Below are 16,658 nucleotides of genomic sequence, written 5' to 3'. Positions count from 1 at the left end.
TACCTTGTCTTTAGAGACTCCTTGGACTCTCCACCTGAGGAGGGCTCTCAGAAATCTTCCCTCATTCTTTCCCTTCCACGCTTTCCAATCCTTTCTCGTCCTTCACTTCCCAAAGGGTGAGCTTAAAAACATCCTTCTCACTAAAAAATACCTGTTCCTGCATTTGTATCATGCTGTCTTTTGACCTGTCTTGCTATGACATGCAGAGCACAGGGTCGGGGGAAAAGGAACTTAAGACTTCTGAACTTTGTCCTGGAGCCAATCCAACAAATTATGAAAATTCATTCCATTAACATCAATGTTAGAACATACAAATGCTAATGCATTATAGTAATGATTTACAGATGGTGTAACATTTGTAATGTTACAGTCCCCAAACAGTTTTATGTCTGACTTTTAGAACAGGCAGCTTGTAGAACAGGAGATTAACTGAGATATTTTTGATCTTGGGTTTTTGATTTTGCTTTCTGATGGTGGCTAATGCACAGAGCTCTTTCCTATTGAGGCTCATGTTGAAGACTAACACATGCCTGCCTCCCAGAAATGTGATTTAAGAGTGACTTTTAATTGAATTTGGGAGTGCTTTCTGATTTTTTAAATAGGTCTTGCTATTGTTAAGAATAATTTCTTATCATTAAATTCCTTCTGTAGACAAACTCAGCCAGTTACAGTGAATCCTGTTAGAAGACGATCTTCATCCAGGATGTCCATGGTAAGGAAAGCAAACAGATTTATGTTTGCATTTTTATGGATTTCAGTTGACTTTGAGTCAAATATTACTTCCCCTTAGAGAAATGAAATTAGCAGTGAAAAAGATGAGTCTAGTATGTGAGGAACTGTTTCTGACTTGTAGGAGGAGCTGCTATGTAATATCTAAATAGTGAACTTAAAACAATTGCAATGAAAAATATTTTAAACACTTCTGGTTTCAGTTTGAACACTGTCTCTAGGAGACTCTCTTAGATGTCAGATGGCAAGATACAGTCTTGGGTTAGTGCAGTGTAATTTTGAGGTTTTGTTCCTAGTTTTTAAATTATTTTTTGTATCACCTCAAAGGACAAATTTACATTGCGGATTTAGAGAAATGGTTTAAGACTAAGGCTTTGTATGTGTTTATTTGTATAATATAATATAATATAATATAATATAATATAATATAATATAATATAATATAATATTATATTATATTATCATACAATACAATATAAGCATTATTACTATGTGTATAGTATTATATATAATATTATATATATATTCACAGTGGTATACATTATGTATTAAAAAAAATTCAGTAATTTTTTTAAAAATGAATAATCAGTTTTTAAGTAACAGTAAGATATTTGCTTTCTTAGCCTAAGCCTCAGCCTTATATGATGCCTCCACCACCTCAGCTGCATTACAATGGTCATTACAGTGAACCATATGCAACTTCCCAAGGTAAGTTCATTAAGTCCATGGCCACACTACACAATTTTAGAAGGTAAAAACTTAATTTATATGTGTAGCTATTTTAGCTATAGCTGAATAAATTAATAGGTGAACATGTGGTAGGTTTGTACTAGAACAGTCATAGAGGTGCTTGCTGCTACTCTAGACACGTAGGCTAATGTGAAATACAGTCATGGAATCACAGAATTGTTTAGGCTGGAAAGGACCTGTAGGATCAGCAATTCCAGCCATCAACACAGCACTCTCAAATCCATCACTAAACCATGTTCCCAGGTGCCACATCTGCCAGTCTGTTAAACACCTCCAGGGATGGTGCCTCCACCTCTTCCCTGGACAAGCCTGTTCCAATGCTTCACCACTCTTTCCAAGAAGAAATTTCCTAATATCCCATCTAAAACTCCCCTGATGCAACTTCCCTGAGGCCATTCTTCTTGTTCTGCCGCTTGTTACCCGGGAGGACACAAACACACCCTCCTTTCAGAAAGCTGTAGAGAGCAGAAAGGTTCTCCCTGAGCCTCTTTTACTCCAGGCCAAACACCCAGAGTTTCCTCCACTGTTCCTCCTCCACGTGCTCTCCTATGGGAGATGGGCAGTTCTGGTTAGGATAGCATGTGCAGCAACTGTAGACTGAGGTGTTGTGTGTGTTTAAGCTGACCATTGCTTTTTTTGGTCCATGTATCAAACTGGTATGTTAAGGCATTGTGAGATCATTGTCAATATTGGTCTTAATAGCTGCAAAGAGATTTCCCCTAGACAATTCACACAACTAAAAAATTTTAAAAAATAGTTAAATCCAGAATGCAGGAAGAGAGACAATTGTCTAAGTTTGCTAGATTACAAGGTGTTGAGGAATTCAAAGGCTAAAGAAGTTTGCAGGTTATGGACTTGGTATATATTTGATTGGAACAAAGAAAGAAAAAACCCCAAGCAAACCCTAACATTCTCAAGCTATTTAGACTCCTTATCTTAGCACTTTACAGAAGAGTCATGGCTGCTTACTCTCATTATTTTGATTGTTACACATTGTGTCTTTAATTAACAAAGTTGCTGCCCTGAAGGGCTGAATCTAATCTGTTGCAAAATCTCCTCAACTTTGATAGGAACTTTCCAGACCTACAAATCTGCTGGATAAATAGCACTCTAAAAGGCCAGCTCACTGGGAAGGGAATAAGCACATTTTCTATCATAACAGTTACACAAATCTAAATGAAATGCAGGTATTCAGCTACATTCAGAATGTAACTGAATTCTTTGCAGTTTAGTGTTGTAAGTATTGCTGGGTACTCACTACTACAAGTGTCCTATTTTTGAACATCTTTTCATAAAACAATTTTTGGTTTTCAGCAAATTCATTAACATAATTGTGGCAATTATTTTGGTGAACTCAAACACTTAAATCATGAAGGCATCTACAGCAATGGCTTAATCTGAAGACTGGCAAATTGTACATCCAATGAAGTAGTAATTAAAATTATTAAATATGTCTTGGATGTATAAACTGTTGGAACATTTTCTTTACAGTGTAGGTGTATATATATGTGAACAATATATGGGGGTAGTTTATACTGCCTTCAAAATTTCTGGAGAAAAGTTAATTTTGTTTTTTTTGAGGTCTTGTGCTATGCCTACATACATCCTGAAGGAGTACAAGAGAGAAGAGCAAGGGGTTTTGTCTGCTTGTCTGGGGCTGTTTTTAGGGTTTTGGTGGTATTTTTGTTTTGTTTTGGTTTTTTGTTGTGTTTTTTTTTTCCCTTTCTTTCTTTCTTTGCTGTTCAAACTGAGTACATTAGTGCAAATCCTAGCGTAGACATTAATTTTTTCAGTGGTGTGGCTTAAGATTGATATGAACTTTGTTTGTTTTGGACTTAAACTTAGGAAGCCTATCCTAAAGAGAGGAAAGTAATTCATAAACAGATGGTGTTTTCTCGTAGGGATTTACATGATTGAAATAAATATAATACGCTATTCTGGTGTATATACCTTGGGTATCAACAAGAACAGAAAAGCTGGGATTTTGGTTTGGGTTTTTTTCCTTCACATTTCAATACATAGCTAAAAATAACTGAGGTTTTAAAAATCTCAAACATTGCCTTATCTTAATAGAGGATAACTTTGTTTGATGTCCTGGACATAAAGATTGTTGTTACACTTTGCTTTCAGATAACCTCTTTGTGAGCAATCAGAACGGATACTACTGTCACTCTCAGACTAGCTTGGACAGAGCCCCTCACGACTACAGCGGTCGGATCCGCAATGGGAGTGTCTATAGTGCACACAGCACAAACTCCTTGAACAATCCACAGCATTACTTGCAGCCATCCCCCATGTCCTCTAACCCAAGCATTACTGGAAGTGATGTGCTCAGAACTGACTATGTCCCATCACACAGACACAGTGCACTAATACCACCTTCCTACCGTCCCACGCCGGACTATGAGACTGTGATGAGACAGCTCAACAGGGGGATGGTGCACACAGACAGGCAGAGTCATTCAATGAGAAATCTTAACATCAGCAACACATATGCTTACAGCAGGCCCGATGCCTTAGTTTACAGTCAGCCTGAAATTCGAGAGCATGCCCACTTTGCTGCCCCACAGTCTAACCATTATCCATTTAACCTGAACTACAGCTTCCATAGCCAATCCCCCTACCCCTATCCTGCTGAAAAGCGCCCAGTTGTTGGGGCAGTCAGTGTGCCTGAGCTGACAAATGTGCAGCTGCAGTCCCAGGATTACCCAGCACCCAACATAATGAAGACTCAAGTCTATCGCCCGCCCCCGCCGTACCCGTACCCCAGGCCTGCCAACAGCACTCCTGACCTTTCCCGGCACATCTACATCAGCAGCAGCAACCCGGATCTCATCACCAGGCGAGTGCACCACTCTGTGCAGACGTTCCAGGAGGACAGCCTGCCTGTGGCTCATTCCCTTCAGGAGGTCAGTGAACCTCTGACATCGGCACGCCACGCTCAGCTGCAGAAAAGGAACAGTATTGAAATAGCTGGCTTGACTCCCAGCTTTGAAGGAATGAGAATTAAAGAGAGGACCATGTCAGCTTCTGCAGCAGATGTGGCTCTTCCAAGAGTTATCTCAGAAGGATCACAGCCCAACATTCTGATGGAGAGAACGAAACAAAAAGAAGGTGAGCAAGAAGAATGTGTGAACTGTGATCACAAGAAAACTCTTTCAGATGCCACTATGCTGATTCACAGTAGTGAGGAAGAAGAAGAATTTGAAGAAGAGAATAAGGCCAGTACGAGTCTTTCTCCTCTCCCTGAAGATCAAACCCAGCTTTCATCTGTTATGGGAGGTTATTCTCATGATTCAGTATTGAACTACCCTTATAGCTCTGTTGCTTCATCTGCTGGCCCTTTGCATATCCTTGAGCCTAAATTACACATCACAGAGGCAGAGAAGAGAATGAAAGATATGAGCCCTGTTCATTTACTAGTAGAAGGCCAGGTACAGAGAAGAGGGGAAGGACTGCTTACTCCATCTATGTCAGAATCTGATCTTACAACATCAGGCAGATACAGAGTAAGGAAAGATTCAGTAAAGAAGAGACCCGTGTCCGATCTTTTGTCTGGGAAGAAGAATATTGTGGAAGGCCTTCCCCCTCTAGGTGTAAGTCGATACTATTTGTCTTGTTTTGAGTTGTCTGTAGCAGTTGGTTGTTTTTGTTTGCGGTTTGGGGTTCTTTTAGTCAGTCTGAGATGCTTTTAAAGCATTTGAATTAAAGCCACCTTAAGCTTGACCTTTGTATTTCTGTTTCCCTGGTTAACTTTAGCTGTCTTTTAGTCCCTTCTCTGCCATGTCTGAGTTCTGTTTGCTTAATCCACTCACACAAATCCAGCTGTGCAGTCTCTATCCATCTGAAAACCTAACCTGACTAGGAACTTTAGAAGGAGCTAATTTAAAATCAGTTCTAGATCCCTATTCTGCCCTACTTCTTATCCGGAGCAGAAGCAACTCTTTCTATTCAACTTTCTTATCTTTCTCTCACTGCAAAATGATATGTAGCTGAAATGTTTACTTTTTAAAAAATTTGTTTACCTGCTTCTTCTGACCTAAGAGGGAACCTGACACCTTAAGGAATAAATTCTTTCCTTGCATCATTTTCTTCTTTACTTCATGCCTTCCTTTTTTCACATCCTCTCACTTTTGCTTCTCTTCAAGCTGTTTTTATCCCACTGAAGGTATTTCTTGTTTGCCATATCTCTTTCTCCTATTCCAATCTTAGGACACCATAAATAGTGAAAAACTGCAAGTTTCACCTCTTCAGTAATTCCCACCTCATAGAAACATCAAAGTCTGTGTGGAATGAACAATTTCACTGGCACTCCTTAGTGCCCACTTTACTTTAAAATTTTGTTCAGTTTTATGCAGTTTGTGGCAGATTTCAGATGCTAATAGAGGAAGACCATTTTATATTATTATTTTGCCTTTTAAATTTGATTGATACCTGAGTTAGTGTCTAATAGTTTTCTGCACAAGCTGGACTGCAGGGGAACTGCTATATAAACTGTACTTCTGTGGTAATAGCAGATATTGCAAAAACTAACCTATGCAAAAGCTATGTATTGAAATAGTTACTGTTTGTTCTCCAAAAGATACATTTTCAGACAGTAATGTGTCTACCAAAATCAGACCTTGCTTTTCCTTTTGACAGTTACGTAGTTGTGGCATGTTCCTGTCAACCTTTAAATTAAATTAATATCAGAAATTTCATTTCAAGTGTTTGTAACTTAGTTTCTGCTTCAGAAACATTTAAGTGTTGTTGCATAATACAGAACATTACCTTTCTGTGTTCACAATGGAGATGAATATCCTAGTTACAAAGCTGGCCCCAACCAATGCTTGCACATTTTGCTTTTCAATGAACTTTCATTGTTGTGTTTGTGTTCACTTCACTTTTAAATGCAGTCTCAACCTGTTAGGTTTGTCTTCCTATTTCTTACCACCATTGAACTTTTGAAAGCATTATCATTCAAGCAGCACATGTGCTCATATGTTCTGTGTATTTTTGTTAACAATTAAACTTAGCAATGGCAGGAATGATGAAGTTTCCTCTTACCCATTTTAAAGGAATAATTTGAATTGATTCCTTCATAGAAATCCCCCTTTGATATTTTTCACCAAATAATTAATGGTAATTCTGTAATTTAGATTCGTGGCCCAGTCCAGGACTCAAATCTGTCTGCAGTTCTGTGTTCATGTTTTGTATGTCAAGTGTGTTGCAAACTTAGTAAAACATTTAACTACAACCAAATATCTTAAAGGTATATGGTCATTGCCTGATTGTAGGGAAGAAAAGTGCCTGCAAACCGAATAGTCTAGTAAGGAATCATTGTTATGTATTTTTGGGTTTGGGAAACGTTCCCAGGTCTGTTCAAGAATGTTAAGTATCTGCAGTTGCCACCTCACACCCTCAGTGGTGAGCTTTGTAGAGAACAATATTTGTCATTCTCATGCAGTTTCATTAACCTGTCTGGAATGAAGACAGACCTGTGCTGTGTCCCTGGAGGAATGTAGTCCCACCACCCTAATCTCTCACTGCAGTGCTTATCAAAGAAAAAGGTCAGAGCTGTTCACATAAGGGGCCAGAGAAGGATCTTTTGCTTAGTTGAACTCATCTGGTTTCTGCTTTATAACTTCATCAGATATTTATGAGTATTTACAAGTTTTAGCTTTTCTTTTGCAGGGTATGAAAAAGAATAAAAATGATGCAAAAAAAATGGGGCCTCTGAAGCTAGCTGCCCTAAATGGACTGGCATTGACTAGGATGCCTCTGCCAGATGAGGGGAAGGAAGAATCAACAAGAGCAACAAATGATGAGCGAGTATGTTGAAGTCTTTTAATGCTTGATTTACAATAGCAATTTTTCCAAATTACATGACTATGAATGGTACATTTTATTGATTGTAAAATGCTTCATATTAAGGCAACTCAAATGCTGAGAAGAGAAACAAAATAAAAAGATTCCAGGTTGACAAGTCATTGCTAGAAGTATTGGGTGTAACTCAGATTTTTCTTTAACATGATAGTGATTCAATTGTAGTTTACCTTTGAACATACAGGAAATGAATTAACTAGTACCTACTGATATATTTTTTGTGCAACTCATCCTGCTTTCTCTCTTAATTTTGGGTTTTCCAGAGTGAAAAGGTGTGAATTTTAAAATTCTGAGTGTGAGATTTATTTTATTTGCAATTATTAATAATTCATATGGTGTTTAGAGTTTTGCAGTTGAGTAAGAGGTGTAGTTTTGCAGTTAAATTGCGTCCCCAGAATACAACTTATGCGGATTGTATTTATCTGTTTTGTTCAGGTAGAGCCCAAAAAATATAGATAGAACTTGTTTGATGTGCTGAAATTTTAAACTCAGTAGAGGATGTCAGAACAATGAGATGACAGCAGGTTCTAGAATTTGAGGATCATTATTTGAGAAATATAAGACTCCATCAGCTTGTGTCAGGATAAAAAAATGTAGAAGTAAAAACTAGCAAAAAAATGCTCAGCTTCATGCTATTGTCAGTTTAAATATGTGAGTTTAGCCTAAAGATAATAAATGAGTTTGTGCAGTTGATGTATTGTTGTGCAAATTGCATATGAGGGAAGTTTACACCTTCCTCTGTAACATTTGGCATACTTACTTGATATAAGACACTTCCATGACCTGATACCACAGAGCAGTTGCTGTAAGAATCTGGGGACATGTGACATAGATGAAATTTTCTGGCTGAAATCTTACATATTATTCCTCCTTATTGTTGGCAGAGCGATACAGAAATTCCAGAAGTGTCTTATGATTTAGAAACAACTTGGTTTCGGAAGAATAAAGGGGAGGAGGGAGTAGTTTATTAAATAAAGAAGATTGAATTATACTATTAGAAAAAAATTCTGGGTTTACACTTTAACTGCAGCAAGTTTCTAAGGCAGCTTTTCTGCCTTAGAAACTTGCTGCAGTTAAAGTATAAATCTAGATTTTTTTCTAATACTTTTCCTCGATCCAAAAATGAAGTTTTCTAATAGTTTTCCTCCATCCAAAAAACTAAGTTTGTGAGGTTTTTTATTATTATTTTTGTGTTTATTATAAGGTTACAGGACACCTTTAAAATGATGTCACCTAGCTGCTCTATTGAGCAGGTGGATCAAAGGTATTTGAAGCAGCATGCAGTATGGTATATCTGTCTGGTTGGTCAATTTTTTTCTCCCCAGATGGGCTGTCTTTACAGAAACCATGAAGTAATCTTTCCTTTACCAGCAGTATCCAAATAAAACTTTGTGACCTAGTGAAGTATAACAGGTTGCTTAGTTGCCACTTAAACAAAATTCCTGCTGGTTAGGGTTGCCTCTAATTTATTCTGGTATGCTTGTGGAAACACTAATAGCTGGAAAAGCCTTGCAGAAGTATGGAGGAGAAGAAAATGTGTCCATTTTACATTTCACGAGCTCTCTGTGTAAACAGGCTCCCCTCAGAGTGTGACCGTGCCTGGCTGTGTGCTGTGTTGCAGTGCAGAGCCCTGGAGCAGCGGCTGGAGCAGGGCATGGTGTTCACGGAGTACGAGCGCGTCCAGAAGAAAAGACTGCGGGATGGGGAGTGCTCCATCGCCCGGCTGCCCGAGAACGCCGAGAGGAACCGCTTCCAGGACGTCCTTCCCTACGATGACACCAGGGTGGAGCTGGTCCCAACCAAAGAAAACAACACGGGTTACATCAATGCATCCCATATCAAGGTGAGAGAAATGCTCTCGGAGAGAAATTTCCCAGCTCACGTGCAGCTGAAAATGCATCTGCCTATCAGTTTTTGGTTTGGTGAAATCAGTGATAATCCCTCCATCTCTCTCTCTTTCTTTTCTTCTCTAGGGTTTCTTTGGGGAAAGCAGGAACCTGTTTTCCTAATCACCTAGAATAATAGAGGGTTAATTACTGGAGGGATCTTCTGCATTTTGATTCTGTGTTGATTTGATCTACTTTTGCTTTTCTGTGTTCCCTCTCTGGGGATTGCTGCTAACAAGAGGCATCTCCATTCTGCCCAGAGCTAAAGAGGCAAATAGGTTTAAAGCAAACTGGGTTCCTCTGCAATGACTGTGATATTTTTGAGCTGCATTGTTTCTTCCTTTTCTGTACTCTCAGACTATCCACTATGGGCAGTAGGCTTGCTCCTAGCTTAAGCTTTTTAGGATGGATAGAACCAGAGCCAGGGGGAAACTGGCTTTTTCAAAGCCTTCAGCTGACGTCTTTCCCCATCCTTAACTCTTTAAGCTCTGTTTAAAAGAATTTGAAGGGTGTCTTCAAGAACCTTGAAGGCAGTTCATTTTTCAGTACATTTATCTGCTCTAAGTGCAACTACAGTTGTTTTTTATGAGAAGAGTTGAGATTGTCAAAGCAGCACTTGTGTTGCTGTCTTTTTTTAATAAATCTGTTTGTATACTGACATGGCATCATAGTTTCTCTGCTACATTCACAAATATTGATCCTTCTCAAGCAAGATAATATTTTTTCAGGAAAGAACAACTAGTACAGTAATAATATTTACGGCACTAGAGTAGAAAGCTTCTCTAAACATGAATTTTCTAAAATACCTCAAATTCACAAAGGAGAAATACAATTTTATTTTCTCAGTTTGACATGAAGCTTGTGATATAAAATACATTTATTTAGCTATGAACCTGTACAATTGTGGCTCTTCTGCATCTAATGTGACAAGATGCAGCTAAAAAATGGGGCAGATATAACTCACAATGGGCTCCTACTTCAGTGGTGTTGCAGTCTTTTTTCATTTTGTGCATCTTCAAATGGCTGATGTTAGAACTGGGGAGAGGGTTTTCAATAATTACTAATCTAATGTCTGTTTTCACAGATCTCTGTTGGTGGCATAGAGTGGGATTACATTGCCACGCAGGGCCCTTTGCAAAACACATGTCAGGATTTCTGGCAGATGATCTGGGAACAAGGGATTGCCATCATAGCTATGGTGACAGCAGAGGAAGTGAGTATAAATTGAGTCAGGTTTCTCCCAGAAATTCAACAATGATTTTTTTTATAATCTGTTAGAGGAGGGGGATGTTTTTTCCACCAACTAGACTGATTGAAGATAAGTTTCTAGTGACCCCTTTCTGTCTTGATTCCTTTGGCAGAAAAATGAATTTGCAAGCTCTTTCTGATGGAAAGTTGGTTTTCCCAGTAAGAGGCTGTAACTTGCTAGTACTGCTTAGTAGAGGAGAGATACAGTTGTTACTACAGGAACATTAGTTGTATGAATGCTCTTAGGTTTCTTGTTAAGCAAGTGTTCTGCTTTTAAGGAAAGTGGGAGAGAAAAAAGCTTCAGATACTGGCCACGGCTTGGTTCAAGACACAACACTGTGACATATGGAAGATTTAAGATTACCACGCGATTCCGCACCGACTCAGGCTGCTACGCAACGACAGGATTGAAGATTAAACATCTGCTCACAGGACAGGAGAGAACGGTTTGGCATCTGCAGTATACTGACTGGCCAGAGCATGGCTGTCCAGAAGATTTAAAGGGATTTTTATGTAAGTAGTACTTAATAGCTTTGGTTTGGGGTGTGGTTTCTGGTGTTCTATTAATACCTTCTGAAATGGCTGCCCATATGAAGTAACTTTGGACAAGTAAGCCAAGCATTCCATTGTAAAAGGTTTCTTCACACCAGCAAGAGATACTGAATTATATTTTTTGCAGGAATATACAAATTTATTAAAGTGACTCTTTCTGTCTAAATCAAATAATTTATCAGAAGTCCATATAGAATAAAACATAATTGCACTGCATACTACGCATTCGAGTATGTTGCAGCCGTAGCTGTCTTTAGTAGGAATAGGAGAACAAGGCAAGGAAATCCTTTCAAAAGCTAGATGATCCTTGTACGTCTGTATTGCTATGGTTGGGGTATGACTTCTGCACCTAATGTGACGAGAATGCAGCTAAAAAATGGGGCAGGTATAACTCACAATGGGCTCCTACTTCTGTGGTGTTGCAGTTGTTTTACATTTTATGCATCTTCCGATGGCTGATGTTAAAACTGGGGAGAGGGTTTGTGATTTGTACAATGCATCCTTTTTCTGTGGCATGTCCATTGTTAAATTACTACTCTCTGGTGGTCATGCAGCACAATAGCATAGCTTGTGTGGCTTCCTCTCCTAATGACTGATTAGTGTCCTGTTGAACGTGTAGCGTACCTGGAGGAGATCCAGTCGGTGCGGCGGCACACCAACAGCACGGCCGAGCCCCGGAGCGCCAACCCCCCGCTGCTGGTGCACTGCAGCGCGGGCGTGGGGCGCACCGGGGTGGTCATCCTGGCCGAGATCATGATCGCCTGCCTGGAACACAACGAGGTGAGCTCCTCTTCTTCCTGCCGCTTCAGATCATGTCAGGTACTGGAAGGGGCAATAAATAACCTGCCTAGAATGAGTTATGGCTGTTCATCTGAGCAGCTGTTGGGAAAGGCCTTACAACTGTGCTAGAAATGGCTCTTGGGAATTCAGCAGAAGTTAATAATCTTCTAGAGCTGCCCACATACACACCAGGCTCGGGAATGCTCATTTGGATTCTTGACTCCCTAAGATATTTAGTCATTGAGTAGAGCAAGGTATGCCCTAGCCCACTGAGCATATTTCAGGATTTCATCCTGACTTTACTGCTCCTTGCCTTTATTAGAATCGATAATATTCAAGAACATGCTTTGTAGCCAGTCTCTGTACTTGTTACTATTTTGTTCCTAAGTGCAGTGTATTTGCAGTATCAGTCTCAGTAGAGGACAATGTGGTAGTTTAATAGAATAAAATCAGTCCTATCAACTTCTAGCCAGAAGTGGACAGCTGTTTTAATATATAATATAATATGTCAAGTGAAACTCAACAAACTTATTGTTTCATTGTGCATCCCTCTCCTAACACTGTAACAGACTTTTTCAGCCATTAGATTTGTGAAGACCAATACCCCATGAGACAGGTAACTTTCCCATTATGCACATTTCCCAGATGGTCAGTGGTGTAGTGCAGTCCCTACTGCAGGCAGGGGCAATGAATTGTCAGATATGAAATCAGAGCAGCTGACTCTGTCCTTAGATGACTAAGGTACTGCTCTGAACCTCCTGCTGGGAAAATGCAAGCCATTTTCCTTTCTCACTAGTCACTTGTAATGTTTTGTTCCCTTCGTGCAGATGCTGGACATCCCACGCGTGCTGGATATGTTGAGGCAGCAGAGGATGATGATGGTGCAGACTCTTTCGCAGTACACTTTCGTCTACGGAGTTCTCATTCAGTTTCTCAAAAGCTCCAGACTCATCTAACCCCTGCCACTTCCTAAGAGACTCTGCAAGAGTTTACAGAAAGAAAATTGGAGTTGTCCAGACCTGTTCTCACTGGTGTTTTCCTCACTGATGGATCCCAGAGTTACCATTTGGGGCTGCCATGGGACTGTTAAATGCGAGTCAGTGCAACAGTCCCTGCACAGCAGGATCTTGGCTGGACTGAATCCTTCCCATGTTCAGCCACAGTCACATTAAGGAATGATTTTACTTGTACTGCTCTGTAGTACTTGCACACATTCTTTAGAGTGGTGTTACTCTGAGCAAAATAAGTATCTTATGGAATGGAGGTATATAGTACAATTTTACTGACACTATGTTTTGAAACATAATTGTTGACTGTGCAAAAACTAAAATCTGTAGGTGCAGATGGGGTCAGAAACCTGCCCCTTGGGAATGTCAAGGTCTTATGCAGTTTGATTCTGCTTTCAATTTTATATTTAGAACAATACATCTATATTTTTTAAAATGAACATTTGGTTTCCTCTGGCTTACTTAGCAAAATGAGCAGCTCTTAGATATTTTAAGCGGTTGCTTTAAGAACAGTTATTTTTATATTTGGGATTTTTAAATTTAAAAGAAAATGAACCACCACAACAGAAAACTTTTAAACATAACAATATTTTCATAGGAGAAGACTGACAATGTTTGAACCAACTTTTCAAAAATTATGCAGAAAGTCCTAGGGAAGCTGTTGGTAGTTAGCTGTAGTGCCATGTGATAGTGAAAGTGAAAGATAATGGCAACTGTTGATAACTTTCATTTCAGAGGAGGCATTTCCTGCAACAGGCAGGGGAAAAATATTTTAACTATCTGTGAGGTTATTGGAAACAAATGGATGAGAGAAAGTACATATTCAGTATTATTCATATATTTAGAGGACAGTTTGATTTTACTGGCTGAAATCAAAGCGGATGCAAATGTTTTAAGCACTTTTTTTGCTCTGTTATTTATGTAGCTAAATATAGAGACTATAATCATGCATTGTTTCATTTGGTAATATACCATTACTAACCTGTTATTTTAAGAAGAGCTTTTTAAGTTGATGAAGTGAGAGAACCAAAATGGGAGTAAGAAGGTGCAGAGTGGTGAAGTGGAAATGATTGTCTGAAGTGTAATGGAGGAGGTGTGGCAGCTATGATTGCTGGTTTATACAGTGCAAAGATGACCTTAAAAAAAGTTAATGTTCCAGCCAAGAAAGCCAGTAAAGCATTGGAATTTTCTGTAGAATCCTCCAGATTATTTTATTGGTGCTAGAGCAAATTTTGCTAATGCTGTGCAGCGTTGCAATGAGGAACATTTGAGAAATTGCAGAAAAGAGCTCTTAGAGGGAGCACTGGGGATGGGGGTAATTTAGTGGCTGTGTAAGTGGCTGAGTCAGTGGCTGGGCATGGACCTGAAGTAGGCAGGTACAGACTACTGGTCAAATGATGATATCCCTAAATAATCCTCTGTGGTTTTCAGTGGGGACAGTGTGGTTTTAGCTGCCTGTCAAAGTGTTTTGAGATGCTGAGTTGAAAATCCCTGTTCCAAATTGAGTGAGAATTTTTTGATGTCTGGTTTAATTAAAAACTCTGTATAGTAGACCACTCTGCAGGCATGGTTAAATGTACATTTCCCTTGATACCTGCTTAGTGAAATGAAATGAAACTAAAAGTCAGGTTTATTAGTGCTGAAATTGTTATTTTTCTGAGCTCTAACAAGGGTTTGGAAACTATTAAAACTCCTTCAAAACAATAGTTGTGTCCCAGAACACGAATTAAGTATTATAAATAGGTTGCCTCAATTTCCTTTGTAATAAGCTGCTTCCATGAAGTTAAACATATGGTCCAAATGGCATTGAGATAATATATCATTTTGTACAAAAGATATTCTTTTAGGTACACAATATTGATCTGGTGCTTTCAGGTCTGCTTGGAAGCAGTCTGATTTGTTGTACTCTCAGTATAAGTTAGATTGAATATTTCAGACTAGGGAAAAGAAACGTTGTTCTTATATAAAATGCCTAGGAATTGTTAATTGCCAAACATAAAACTGGAAGTCCAGAGGAAACCAGTTGCTGAAGACAGATTCTTTACACATAAACCTTGCAGACTTACCAATCTGACATATCTGTGTTGACAGAAGTATTGAAAGAAGCAAACATACTTAGCTATTTTTATCATGCCCGGTTTTAAAAACATTGTTAATTTTTGCCACAGTTCACTTCTATCTGCAGAAATGTTATTGAAAGGGAGGGCAGGCTCTGAAATGTAGCTTGTACCTTTTCCATTTCTTAACTTTGCACTGTGGTCTTTGTCACCTGATAGATGCAGTTTTAATGTCATGATGGACAAGCAGAACCTCAAGCAGCAGTTTCTGAGACAGAACATCAGCTCTGAGGCATTAAAAGGAACAGTAATAACAAGCAATTTAATCCAGTATTTATGGGATTATCTAAGGTGGGTGAGGAAATGTGTGTCTTTTAGCTTATTTTTATGTTTAGCTAAAAGAAATTGTGTTCATTTTAGAGGTGGCTCTGCTCAAATCTGGTAGTCACAGTCTTGGTTTTTTCAGTGTACCACTGCTACCTCCTCCCCTTCAGCCTCCAGTTCTGTCCATCAGCAGTCTGTTTTTGCAGTGATAGACTTGACCTTATTAGGCTTGACTTTATGTGAGTTTTTTTACTGAACGCTGTAGGATTGCTTTTGTTTATAAGCATATGGCTCTGACTGAGCATTGAAAATGAGCAGTTTCTCTTCTAGATACCAAATGAAATTAAACTTCACAACCTTCTTAAAAAAATTATTTTTTAAACCATTGTTTAGACTTTCAGTTAACTTATAAAAGACAATTCAGTTTTTAGCACTTTTGTTCTGAGCCTTGAAAAGGGATGCATTTTTACATGTAGTTGTGCTGGGTGCTTCATCAAGTTCTGGATGTTATAACAATATCCACTGTCCAAATCCAGTCACAGTGTGAGTCAGAGGTGGATTTATTTGTCAAAAAACTTAAAATTTCTCTAAAAGCCTGTCCAATTTTGCCAAATGTGTATCTGTTTTTATGGGGATGAAATCAGATGATTATGCAAGATTTGAATAGTTTGTTTAGTAAGACAAGTTGCATGAAGAATTCTTGGCAAAGATGATGCTGATCTCTAGGGATGTCAGAGCTCTCAGGGACAAATAAAGGTGCTATATACTGTCAAGAGACAGATTTGATGGTCTTTTGTTGACTAGGTAGAAGATGCTTTCTAGGATCAAATTATATGAAGAGACAGGAGAAGGACATACAAACTGTAGCGAGGACATCTGCATATTTGGTTTCTTTCTTGGTTGTTCTGGTGAGAGATTTTTTTTTTTTGGCCAGTGAATCTTTGTAGTCTTGGGCAAAAACCTCTTCTCTAAGAAGCAAAAGTCAGAGCCCTGTCCATTGCAAAGATGCCACTGACTTGGCTGGGATAACTTTAGGCTGCAGCCCCTCCTGGCCCTGTTTGGTGAGGGAGGAGCTCTGAGGTGCAAGGTGAGTTTGGCACAGCCTCTGCAGCCTGCACAGCAGTGCTCCCCTTTTCTGCTGCCCCTCAGGAAGAGCAGGAAAAGCTTTATGTCTTTATTTCACTCATTGGAATACCTGTCACACAAGGTGCAGGATGCTACAGTTTCTATGTAGAAATACATTTAATTCAAAGAAGGTGACCAAGGCAGTGTTCCTGTATTTCTATGGATGAAAAGCTGCTCTAAGTTATCACCAACATTTAGAAAAAAAGGCAAATACAGTAATAACAAATAAAAGTAAAACAAATTTTTACTAAAGTGGAAAAGATTCTTGACATTTTACATTTGGCTTCTCTTGTAATCCTGTGTATCTCTTTTTGAAATGGGCAACGCTTGGAGCA

General features: G+C 39.0%; 1 protein-coding gene across 1 annotated transcript in view; it reads left to right on the top strand.

Annotated features, from left to right (window-relative positions):
* The window catches only part of PTPN21 (protein tyrosine phosphatase non-receptor type 21), a 39,813-nt gene extending 25,343 nt beyond the window's left edge, over positions 1–14,470 (top strand). The window contains exons 11-20 of the mRNA XM_054275431.1: positions 15–116; positions 652–712; positions 1,353–1,437; positions 3,610–5,075; positions 7,153–7,290; positions 8,966–9,187; positions 10,315–10,443; positions 10,757–10,991; positions 11,650–11,810; positions 12,638–14,470. Coding sequence (XP_054131406.1) covers positions 15–116; positions 652–712; positions 1,353–1,437; positions 3,610–5,075; positions 7,153–7,290; positions 8,966–9,187; positions 10,315–10,443; positions 10,757–10,991; positions 11,650–11,810; positions 12,638–12,766 — 2,728 coding nt within the window. The 3' untranslated portion in view covers positions 12,767–14,470. The remainder of the gene's footprint in view (positions 1–14; positions 117–651; positions 713–1,352; positions 1,438–3,609; positions 5,076–7,152; positions 7,291–8,965; positions 9,188–10,314; positions 10,444–10,756; positions 10,992–11,649; positions 11,811–12,637) is intronic.
* Positions 14,471–16,658: the final 2,188 nt, after the last annotated feature.

The sequence above is a fragment of the Melozone crissalis genome, unplaced genomic scaffold (genome assembly GCF_028551555.1).
Source record: "Melozone crissalis strain CALT ecotype California unplaced genomic scaffold, PUWL_Pcris_2 ptg000018l_1, whole genome shotgun sequence".
Taxonomy (NCBI): domain Eukaryota; kingdom Metazoa; phylum Chordata; class Aves; order Passeriformes; family Passerellidae; genus Melozone; species Melozone crissalis.
Note: the sequence above shows the minus strand (reverse complement) of the source record. Positions and strands in the feature narration are given on the sequence as shown.